Below are 11998 nucleotides of genomic sequence, written 5' to 3' on the forward strand. Positions count from 1 at the left end.
GGTTATCTCCATTTAACCACCAAAAAACTGGAAGTAGAGCTGTCGCTTAAAGTGGTAGAGCATTACCTTTGAGCAAACAAGAGCTCAGGGACAGCATCTAGGCCTTGAATTCAAGTCTCCCAACAGACAAAAATAAAAAAGGAAATGTACTTTTTACCTGTCTTAGGTAACTATAACCCTTCTGTACATTACATTTATAATTAGAAGACTCTATTAAAAAAACATAAAAAGAAATGCATGGTTGCCGGGAGTCTGGTCTAGTGGTAGAATGTTTGCCTAGCTTGGACAAAGACCTGGGTTTAATTCCTCAGTACCATATACATAGACAAAAACAGAAGTGGTACTGTGGCTCAAGTGGTAGAGCTCTAGCTTTGAGAAAGCCCAAGGACAGTACTTGGGTCCCGAGTTCAAGCTCCAGGACTGGCAAAAAAAAAAAAGAATGCACTCTCTACATTAGTTATATAATTGTAATCCCTCTGTATATCACTTTTACAATATCAATATATTTTTTTTTCCTCTTCTTTCTGTTGGTCTTGCAGCTTGAACTCAGGACCTAGGCACTGTCTCTTGAGCTATTTTGCTCAAGGCTAGATTAGAAACTAGGATTATAGGTCTGAGCCACCAGCACCCAGTTAACAGTTTTAAAAAAAAAAAAAGAAACAAAATTAAAATAAAGTAAAATAAAAAGCCAAGCGAGAGCCCGGCCTATGGCTCATGCTTGTAATCCTAGCTACTCAGGAAGCTGTGATCTGAGAATCGAGGTTCAAAGCCAGACTGGGCACTAAAGACCTTGAGACTCTTATCTCCCATTAACTACTAGAAAACTGGAAGTGGAACTGTAGCTCAAGGGGTAGGATGGCAGCCTTGAGCTAAAGAGCTCAGTGAGAGTACCCAGCCCAGAGTTCAAGCCCCATGACAGGGGGGAGGGGGGGAAAAGCCAAGCAAGAGTTTGAGGTCCTGAGTTCAAGCTCCAGTAGCAACAGACATACATAAAAAAGCTTAAGAGAAATGGTTGAGTAATATCTGAGCTTATCAATTTCTAGAAATATAAATACTTCTATCTATAAGAAAAAAATTATCACCTATATTTCAAGTCATAAATTTTGAAACAAAACTTGGTATTATAAATTCGAGCCAGTGGCTCATGCCTGTAATCCTAGCTACTCAGGAGGCTGAGATCTAAGGATCAAGGTTCAAAGCCAGCCAGGGCACAAAAGAGCCTGAGACTCTTATCTCCAAATAAACCTCTAGAAAACGGGAAGTGGGGCTTGGCTCAAGGGTAGCTGTAAGCTCTTCAGCTCAGGCCAAGTTCAAGCCCTGTGACCCACAAAAACAAACAAACTTGGTATTAATAAGTATGAATACCAATTTGTACTAGTATCATCCATTTTGACCACTTCCACTTACCAGTGGTTTGATGTTGATGTGAAAGCGAGGAACGTTCATTAGAAACTGAATTTTGATCTTTTCCCAGGCTACTAATATGTTGTACAATACTCTTTCAAGACACTGGTTAGTAACAGCAGGCTGCAGCTCTCACTCAGCCATGAGATCACAAAGATGGACAACTCATACCCTAAAGTGTACTGTGTTGCTAAGCTATGATGTTCCTCAAGTTAACTGTATTAAGTGCGGTTTTGACTTTTTGCCAGTCCTGGGCTTCAACTTAGTGCCTTGGCACTGTTCTTGAGCATTCTCAGGGCTAATGCTCTACCACTTGAGCCACAAAACTACTTTTGGCTTTTTCTGTGTATGTGGTACTGAGGAATGGAACCCAGGGCTTCGTGCACACTAGGCAAGCAATCTACCACTATGCCACACTCGTGGCCCTATAGAGTGAGCTACCGTGATAGCTTCCCATGGAAAAAGCTAAAGAATAGTGCTCAAAGCCCACTGCCAGTGGCTTCCACCTATAATCCTAACTACTCAGAAGGTTGAGATCTGAGGAGCAAGGCTAAAAGCCAGCCTGGGCAAAAAAGTCCATAAGGTTCATCTCCAATTAACTGTTCTGCTTAGAAGGGGCATTTGGCTTAAAGTGGTAGAGCATTAGCCTTGAGTGAAAAAACTCAGGGACAGTGCCTAGACTCTGAATTCAAGTCCCATGATTGACGAAAAGGAAAAACAAAAAGTTCAGGCTAAGTTCAAGCCCTAGTACTAGCACATGCACATACACGCACAAAAGGATTCTTCTTAGGGGTTGATCATGTGGCTCAAGTGGTAGGACAGTGCTTTTTAAGTTCAAATACCTACATTCAAACACCAGTATCCCCCTCCCCCACCCAAAAAATATTTGGAACACAACACAGACCTACCTCACATGCAGATCACGTACTGAAATTGGAGTAACAAATCTGCTTCAATTTCCACAACTCTGAGCCCTAGTATCATCACACCTAGTGCAAATGCTATAATTACAGTGGAAATCTGTTTACCTTCTTTTGGGGCAGGAATTTTGGAGTTGGCTGATTTGCGCTTTTGTTTCTGAAAAAAGAAAACAAATCACGTGTATGTATTCATATATATATACACATACATATATGCTCATCAATTTTATAGGTCCCAAGTGCTCTGTTGAAGCTCTAAGCAGGTCCCAGAAAACTAATCAGCAAAGAAATAGTAAGTGAAGTTCTAGATCATTAGCTACAGCCAGATGACAAGTACCTACCTGGATGGTAACATTTTCCTGTAGTGGCAAATTGTCTTTTGGGTGTAATGGAAGAAGTTGTAAGAGTTCTGGGTTTATTGCAGCCACATCATCAAAATCAATCTATAAGGAACAAGTATGAGTTTCAGTAAACAACTTAGTGTTCAATTTAAATGCACATCTACAATCAAGGCTACTTTTCCAGACTTTACCAGCCTTAAATTTTACTAAATACAAATCATCTTAATAACGATTTACCATCTAGAAGGCTATGAGATTCTGAAATCCAAGACAATGGTTGACTGTCAGTGATGAGAGGAAAGTAAAGAGGAAGAAAGTCAGGCAGGCCAATAGTCATGTGGTCGTCGGTGGATCTAGGCCACTTGGCTCTCTACCAATAGCTAGATGGTGAGATCCTGATGGGACACAGGATTACTTATTGCTGGCTGACAAGGAGGAGGAAATAAGTTCTGTCTGGCAATTGTCAAAATGGAAGCCCCTTCAGGATTTTACAGGCAGGAACAAGTTTCACAAAGCTACTACCTAAATCTAAGTCTATCTAAATTTTCTACTGGACCCAGAAATTTCTTCCCTAGTTGCAGCTGCCTGCTCACACATGTGCCGAGGTCACAATTCTTGGTTTACATCATCAAAGCCTTGCAATACTTTAGGAATAACTCAAACTTCACCAGCATAACTACAGCAGGTACAAACACACTAAACTGTGCTAAAGGTGTAGTAGCTCAGTGGTAGGCTGTTTGCCTAGCATTGAGGCCCTGAGCTTGTTTCTTCACAGAAAAACACAGCAAATGAGTGCTATTTTATTATATTTTGAAATGTGAGCTGAAGCCTTTAGTTAGCTTTTGTAGGCCCTGATTACAGGCGTGAGCCACTGCGCCCAGCTCTATCTACTCTTTTTTTTTTTTTTTTTTTTTTTGCCAGTCCTGGGCTTGAGCTCAGGGCCTAAGCACTGTCCTTGGACTTTCTCAAGGCTAGAGCTCTACCACTTGAGCCTCAGCACCACTTCTGGCTTTTTTTCTATGTATGTGGTACCGAGGAATCGAACCGGGGTCTTCATGCATGCTAGGCAAGCACTTTAACCACTAGGCCAAACTCCCGGCCCCTCTATCTACTCTTCTATCCTCCCCGTTCAACATATATTTATTAACTGGCCTATACAAACAGGCACAAATAAGAGAATAGCATGCAAGGGAAAAGTAATAAAAGATTTTGCCTTCAGTGAGTGTAAAGAAAGTTTAAAGGAAGACAAGTCTACAGAGGGGTAGAAAATAAAGCAATATAGGATAAGGCATGCTGCAAAAGCTGTCAAGTGCCACCTTTCCTTTTTTCTTTTTTTTTGTCGGTTGTGGGACTTGAACTCTGGGCCTGGGTGCTGTGCCTGAGCTCTTTAGCTCAAGGCTACCACCCTATCCCTTTAGTCACAGTGCCACTTCTGTTTTTTTGGTGACTGATTGGAGATAAGAGTCCCATGGACTCTTTTTAGTGCCCGGGCTGGCTTTGAACCACAATCCTCAGATCTCAGCCTCCTGAGTAGTCAGGATTACAGGCATAAGCCACTGTGTCCAGTGTCTCACCTTTCTTTTCTTTTTGCTAGTCTCAGGGCTTGAACTCAGGTCTTGGGTACTGTCCCTGAGCCTCTCTATGTTCAAGGCTAGAACTCTACTACTTGAGCCACAGCACTACTTCTGGTAAAGTGCTAGCCTTGAAGTTAAAGAGCTCTAGGGTAGTGCAGAGGCCCAGAGTTCAAGTCCCAACAAAAATAACAAAACAAACAAACAAACCCCACAAATGTATGTTACAAATTACAAAAATTAAAAAAAAAAAGAGGAAAAAAAGAAAAAAAAAACCATATATTTTTATTTCCTCACTTGGGTTATTGATTTTGTTATTTGAAGTGTGATTACCTCTAATGTGCACTCCAAATCTGCTTAGGTGAGTGGGCAAGGCTTTAGGGTATTTTGTTTTCTAAAAACACCAGAAACGTAACTGCTTCAGCTTAGGACAGGCCTCACCAGGCAATTATTGGCACATGCCTCAGCCTGAGCCTGAGGCAGGAGGATCTTGCGTCGGAGGCCAACCATGTCTATGTAGGGGGGCACTGTCTCAAAAAACACACAAAAAGAACAAAGGGGAGTTCGGCCTAGTGGCAGAGTACTTGCCTAGCATGCACAAAGCCCTAGATTCAATTCCTTGGTTACCACATACACAGAAAAAAAAAGTCAGAAGTGAGGCTGTGGCTCAAGTGGTAGAGTGCTAGCCTTGAGAAAGCTCAAGGATAGTACCCAGGCCCTGAGTTAAAGCCCCAAGACTGCCCTCCCCCCAAAAAAGGCATAACTACAAAAATCCGAGTGCATTCAGAGAGCCATGTTTTTAAGATTGGAGAAGAAAGGGCAGCATCAGAAGCTAAGCTCAGAGTAGGTCTGAATGATGTTCAATGTGTACAAGCATTTTCATGGAACCTACCTCCTTGCCTTTTGTGGCACCTCCTTCTGTCCATTCCACTGAAACACAAGAAGTCTCCACATTCACGGTGCTTATGTTGGCACTGTGAATTAAGCCTATGTAGGAAAAAACAACAACAAAAAAAACATACACAGGGTTTTATCTTCCTATCCACTGAAAGCCTTACTTTTAGGATCCACTTCCCTTTCTGTTTCTCAGAGATTTTTTTATGTGGAGCTTACCTGGGAGAGACAGCTGATTATTCATTTGTTCTGCCAGTCCTGGGGTTTGAAACCAGGGCCTGGGCACTGTCCCTGAGCATCTTTCGCTCAAAGTTAGCACTTTACCACTTGAGCCACAGTGCCTTTCTGTTTATGTAGTACTGAGGATTTGAACCTAGAACTTCATGCATGCTTGACAAGCACTACATTCCCGACCCCAAGCTGATTAGATTTCCCCTTTCCTTTCTTCTTTAAACAAATCAAAAGCATAAAGACTAAGAGACAAAAATAGACCTGTGGATCTTCACCCTTATTTTACAGTGAGGTGGGTTGAAAACTTTTTTTTTTAAAGAATTTAACAACATTGACCTTTACATCATATTTCAAATGACATGTTTAACAAACAAGTATTCAGGAAAGGAATCTCTGTATGGAAACGGTTTTTAAAACCCAGCTACCTGAGGACTTATCCCTACTCAAAGGAGAGTTTTGTGTGGACATCTGTGGCTCACGTCTGTAATCCCAGCTACTCAGGAGACTGAGATTTGAGGATTTCGGGTTCAAAGCCAGCTTGAGCAGTAAAGTCTGTGAGACTCTCATTTACAATTAACCACCACAAAGCTGGAAGGGGAGCAGAGGTAAAGCACTAGACTTGAAGCAATAAAGCTAAGGGACAGCAACTCCCTTGTGGGGCCCGATCCATTCTCCCAATGAGGGGGTATTAGTCCAGCCAGAGCTACAGAAGACAACAACAGGAATCCGGATTTCCAGCTTCCCGGGACCAGGGATCTTGTCTCGTTCACCTAGGGCCACTGTTCACAGCACAGAGGTTAAGGGCCTAGGAGGCCGAGGGCCCTCAGACGCACAGCAGTGTCGGTGAATTTGGGGAGGAAGTCCTTCTACACGCCCCAATTTCATGAGAGGTCCAACATCCACCGAAGAAGCCTTCCCTGTCAGAGGACAGGAAAGGGGCCTCCCCGCTCACACACGGAGAGGGGAAGGCGGACGACAGTGCAGACCTACGGGCGGTGTAGGTAGGTGCGTGCGTGCGTGCGTGCGCGTGCCCGCGCAAGCGGGGACTCCCCGAGCGCAGTTCAAGACCCTGCCGTTTGGAGGCAGGGCAGTAAGCTCCCCAGTCCTACGGCTCACGCGTCCCCCACCCCAGGCCTCGGGACCCCGCCCCTCACCATTACTGCGTTGGATCTTGATGGCGAGACCAGGGAACAAGCGGGCCTGAAGCGTCGAGTCCATGGGCATCCGGAAATCGGCCAGGAAAAGAAACTCTCACCAAAGCGAAAAAAAATAAACACACACAACTCTGACAAGCGAAGCGTCTCACCGTCGCGTAAACCGCCGCTGTTTAAATCCCGCGCGCCAGCGTCCTTGGTGACGTCATCGCGCCAGCGCGGGCCTTACTTCCGTCAGTCAGCAGCGCCCAGCGGAGCCTTGTGGGTTATGTAGTCTCCCGCCCAGTTCCTGGCCCCGCCCACCTGTCTGGCCACACCCCTGGACAGCTACTCAGCTTGTTTCCATGGGCCCGAGATCCTGGTCTTGGGTTTTGTTTTTTGTGGTTCGTGAGGCTTGAACTCAGGGCTTGAGCGCTGTCCCCGGGCGCTTTCACTGAAAGGTAGTATTTTTTTAATGCCAATACTGTGGCCTGGAAGCCAATTCTTGGCTTTCTTACACAAGGCTGGTTCCTCCCTTGTCAATCCTAGGGCTTGAACCCAGGGCCTGTACACTGTCTCTGGGCTTTCTCAAGGCTAGCTACTCTACCATTTGAGTCACAGTGCCACTTCTGTGTATATGGTACTGAAGAATTAAACCCAGGGCCTCACACATAGTAGGCAAGCATGCTGCCATGTTCCTGGACCCTGGTACCCTATCTCTTGATTTTATGGTGATTAATTGGAGGTAAATAGCTAAGATTACAGGCATGAGCCACAGAGGTGATATTATGGAGTGCTTTCTTGGAAATCAGAGGGTTCTGAAATATTAATGCCCCAGCAGTGGCAATGAAGCTAACCACAAGCATGCCAAGTAACACTGGACTTGTATTCAAAGTTTGGCTCCATTTCCTGATTTTCTGTCAATTCGTTTCCCACAGGGTAAGAGAGGTTCGTTCTATCTTGGCCAGAAAATGGAGGGAGGGGACGGGAGTTTGGCCTAGTGGTTAAAGTGCTTGCCTAGCATGCATGAAGACCCGGGTTCGATTCCTTGGTACCACATATAGAAAAAAAGCCAGAAGTGGTGCTGAGGCTCAAGTGGTAGAGCTCTAGCCTTGAGAAAGTCCAAGGACAGTGCTCAGGCCCTGAGCTCAAGCCCAGGACTGGCAAAAAAAAAAAAAAAAGATGGGGGGAAAAAGGGACAGAGGAGGAGGTGAATCAGTGGAGTGGTTTGGGCAAAGACCAGTCCCCTAAACAGTCATTAATGGTCATCTTTAGGGTGGTGAAACTGCACTCCCACCTTAAAAGTGGACCGCCATCCCCCTTCACCAATCTCCCATCCCTTCCTGAGTATTATTTTTTCTCCTGGAGCTTCATTTTATTCCCTCCCTCTGTACTGGCTTGCTTCCCACCAACATTTAAACATGCTCACCACTTTATTATTTATGGTGAACACACCGTCTCATGCTAAGTAAGCATTCCTTCACCAAATTTCCAGCCCCTGAGAGCAGACCTTTCACTTTGAAGCCTCAGCTTTTTCCCCTCTCATTTCTCTCTTCATGCTAAAGATAGAAACCAGAGCCTTAAGCATGTCAGGTAAAGTGCATTATCACTGAGCCACATCTCCACAGCTAACCAGCCTTTTTTAGGAATTTCTTCTACAGAGCCAGGCACTGGTGGCTCACACCTGTAATCCTAGCTACTCAGGAGGCTGAGATCTGAGCATCAGTTCAAAGTCTGAAAGACACTTATCTCCAATTAACCACCCCAAATCGGAAGTGGAGCTGTGGCTGAAAGTGGTACAGCACCAGTAAAAAAAAAAAAAAATTCCTTCTACAGTCAGCCATCATGCTCCGCCTCCACTTCCTCACTTCCTCCCTTATTACCTCCATGAGGCTGGCCTCCTCTCATCCTCACTCTATAGAAACAGTTCTGGCAGAGGCGATCAGTCACCGCCCTGTACTGAATTCATGTACTCTGCAGTCCTTACCTCATTTGAACTTTCATTTACAATGTTGTCCACTCCTTTAACTTCTGCCTCCCCCCCCTTTTTTTTTCTTCCAGTCCTGGGGCTTGAACTCAGGACCTGAGCATTGTCCTTGAGCTTTCTCAAGGCTAGAACTCTATTGCTTGAGCCATAGCACCAATTCCATCTTTTTTCTATGTAAGTGGTACCGAGGAATTGAACCTGAGTCTTTGTGCATACAAGGCAAGCACACTACCACTAGGCCAAACTTCCGCCCCCCACTTTCTTTGTGTGCTGACAATGTACCCAGTTTTCCTCCTAATTTCCTTCACATGCTCCTTAAAAAAATACACTTTTGAAACAAGGCCTCATTATGTGTGTACCTCAGGTTGGTTTGGAATTTGCTATGCAGCTGGACTCAAATTCTACTCAAACTTGGATCTCTGACTTCTCTTTGTGTCACTGTTCTCTAGGGACCTACCTATCCTTTACTGTGTTTTCTCCTCACTTTACATACTTTCCTCAGGCAATAGACACCCCAAAATAAAGGCACGTTCTGAAATTAGAACTTCAACACATGCCGTTTTTGTGGGAGGAGAGATAGGAAAATGTCACCCCTACCACCATATGCTGCTGCTGTTTTGAAATACCAGTCTGAAAAGAGCAAAAGCAAGCAGACAAACCCCACAACGAATCTGATCATATCCTCCTTGAGTTAGGGTAAACATAAAATGCCTTTGGGATCACTGAAAGTTCTGTATCATGTATTCAAAAAATTTTTTTTGGCTGTTTGTGGGTCTTGAACTTGGGGCCTGGGCACTGTCCCTGAGTTCTTCAGCTCAAGGGTAGCACTTTACCACTTTTGAGTCACAGCGCCACTTCCAGTTTTCTGGTGGTTAACTGGAGGTAAGAATCTCACGAGGCCTTTCCTGCCCTGGCTGGCTTTGAACCATGATCCTTAGATCTATGCCTCCTGGGTAGCTAGAATTTCAGGTATGAGTCAGTAGTTCCTGCTTTTAAGTTTTTAGTATTAATTTATTGATACTCACGATGAAACCCAGAGTGTTGTGCATGCTAAGCAAGTGCTCTACTACTTAAATATATCTGAGTTTATTTTTTTAAATTCAAGAGGTTTTTTTTTTTCTTCTGGGCTGGGAGTTTGGCCTAGTGGTAGAGTGCTTGCCTAGCACGCACAAAGACCCGGGGTTCCATGCCTCCGTACCACATACATAGAAAAAGCCATAAGTGGTGCTGTGGCTCAACTGGTACAGCTCTAGGCTTGAGAAAGCCCAAGGACAGTGCTTAGGCCCCAGGACTGGCAAAAAGAAAAAAAATAAAGTTGTTTTTTTTTTTTTTTTTTTGTGGATGGCTGGACTTGAAGTGTGGGCCTGGGCCCTGTCCCTGAGCTCTTCATCTCAAGGCTACCGCCCTACCTCTGGAGCCAACCTGGTGTTCAAGTGGTTAACTGGAGGTGGGAGGCTCATGGACTTCAGTGCTCCGGCTGGCTTTGAACCGTGATCCTCAGATCTCAGCCTGACAGGCGGGAGCCACCGCGCCCGGCTAACAGGAGCTTTTTTGATTCCTGCTGTCCTAAGGCTCACTTCCTTGTTGCACCTAACTTCCTTTCTGCCCTCTAGCGGCGGCCTCACGCGTCGCGGCGGGTGGGGTGGGGGCACCAACGCAGCCAAGGAATTTCCGGAAGCCGGCGGGCGGCGACCCGGGCTGATTTACATACCCACAATGCATCGCGCGCACTGCTGTACGTACATTAAAGCCAGATTAGATTCTTTTTCTTTCTAAATTTCTTCGCTTCACGTGAGGTAACGTTCACATACTGAACTGACATAAGAGCTGAAGTCACCATCTTTCTTGGGTAACTAATGACCGTTGGTGATCAAGGAGTTGCGGTTATCCGAGTGCTGTGTGCTGGGGCCTCACGACATACTCTGGTTTCTCTTCAGATCGTATAAATCTTTCGCCTTTTACTAAAGATTTCCGTGGAGAGGAACAATTCTGAGTCTTAACCCAATTTTTTGAGGCCTTGCTCTTCGCAGGGCTCACAATACTGTTTAAAGAAAAGAACCTGTACAGTGTTGATGGTTGTAGTTAAATAACTGGTGTTTTGCCTTGACGTACGCAGAAGTGTTGGGAGTCGAGGTGTTCTTTATTACCCAAGCTGACTTGGAGCTGGTCGCTCTCCAGCTTGTACTCGCTTGTGCTGAGTGTCACAGACATACTCCACGATCGATCACTCCTCCTCTGTGTCCCCAAACACTCCAAAACTTTAAGAAGCCAGCGACACAGCACCGGGGTTTTGGCCTAGTGGTAGAGTGCCTGCCTAGCAAGCATGAAGACCGGGGTTGGATTCCTCCGTACCACATACACAGAAAAAGCCAGAAATGTCTCAAGGCTCTATCTAGCCTTGAGAAAGCCCAAGGACACTGCTCAGACCCTGAGCTCAAGCCCCGGGGCTGGCAAAAAAAAAAAAAAAAAGCCATCAACACAAATCCCACTCCCCTCGGGAGGGAGGCAAAGTATAATTGCTTTTTTTTAGACACATACACATATGCTTATATGATGTGCAAAGTGTACGCTATACATAGCTTCAGAATGGACACATGCTAGGCAAGTATCCTACCACCCTAGCTTCACTACAAGCAGGACACATATAAAACAGGAAATTTATTTAGCTTGATGGAAAATAAAAATATAACTACAATGTTTTCCTTCTTCCTAGGTCTAAATAGAAGGAAGCTGGGGGTGTGTATCAGCTTACAGAAAGCTTGCCTTAGAGCAAATGTTCAGGCCAGTGATGCCCTCTTGTGCTCTCCTAGAGAATTGCTGCCATGTGACCTCTCCTTTAACTTGGAGACATTTAAGTACCTGAAGCATCCATTCAACATGCTAGGTATTGTCCTGCATGTTTGGAATATAACATACCCTGATGGTTGAAGCCATGATGAAAGAACATAGAACTGGGAATGTGATTTACCGATAAGAGTGCTTACCTAGCATGCATGAAGCCCTGGGTTCTATTCCTCAGTACCACATACACAGAAAAAGCCAGAAGTGGTGCTGTGGTTCAAGTGGTAGAGTTCTAACCCTGAACAAAAGAAGCTTAGGAGAAATAGGAAGTGGAGCTGTGGCTCAAATGGTATGGTAGAGCACCAGCCTTGAGCTGAAGAGCTCAGGGACAGTGTCTAGGCCCAGAGTTCAAACCCCATGTTTGACAGAACAAACAAAACAAGCAAACAAAAAGACCTGGTGGGTATGGCATGTATGGCGTTTTGGAGAAGATTGTGGGGCCACCTGGGGCTAGGCAGGCCTCATGTTCAGCCCTGAGCTTTGCAGGAAGCTGGTGGCCTTCCCCTACAGACCTGTGTTTTGGGAAGCAAATGCATCCCCCCATCCATCGCGACAGGGCCCATCTGATCTCCCTTCTCCACACCATGTACAACAAGCAGATGTTGAGAGTGTTTATTGAAGTCTTCCCAACAGCTGATCCTCGTCCCTGCCCCCCGACTTCCCACCCAGGACCCAG

At 45.2% G+C, this 11998-nt stretch overlaps 1 protein-coding gene and 1 non-coding gene across 7 annotated transcripts in view; one reads left to right on the forward strand and one right to left on the reverse strand.

Moving 5' to 3' along the window:
* Positions 1-6697, reverse strand: part of Kif2c (kinesin family member 2C) — a 27936-nt gene extending 21239 nt beyond the window's left edge. For 2 of the 6 annotated variants that reach the window (XM_090334991.1, XM_090334993.1), the window contains exon 1: positions 1408-1509. Coding sequence is in view for 3 of the 6 variants with exons in the window: in XM_090334987.1 (XP_090191113.1) it covers positions 2433-2481; positions 2666-2767; positions 5129-5223; positions 6516-6585 (316 nt within the window). In the remaining 3 variants the exon portion in view is untranslated. Of the gene's footprint in view, positions 1-1407; positions 1510-2432; positions 2482-2665; positions 2768-2902; positions 3226-5128; positions 5224-6515 lie in introns of those variants that run through there. The other 4 variants (XM_090334987.1, XM_090334990.1, XM_090334988.1 and 1 more) reach the window with 4 other exon arrangements.
* Positions 6698-10398: 3701 nt separating this feature from the next.
* On the forward strand, positions 10399-10515 carry LOC150061944 (U5 spliceosomal RNA). The gene has a single exon (XR_016536111.1). It is a non-coding gene; the product is annotated as a U5 spliceosomal RNA (small nuclear RNA).
* Positions 10516-11998: the final 1483 nt, after the last annotated feature.

This window comes from Megascapheus bottae, chromosome 6, assembly GCF_031878675.1.
Source record: "Megascapheus bottae isolate mThoBot1 chromosome 6, mThoBot2.hap1, whole genome shotgun sequence".
NCBI classification, from domain to species: Eukaryota; Metazoa; Chordata; class Mammalia; order Rodentia; family Geomyidae; genus Megascapheus; species Megascapheus bottae.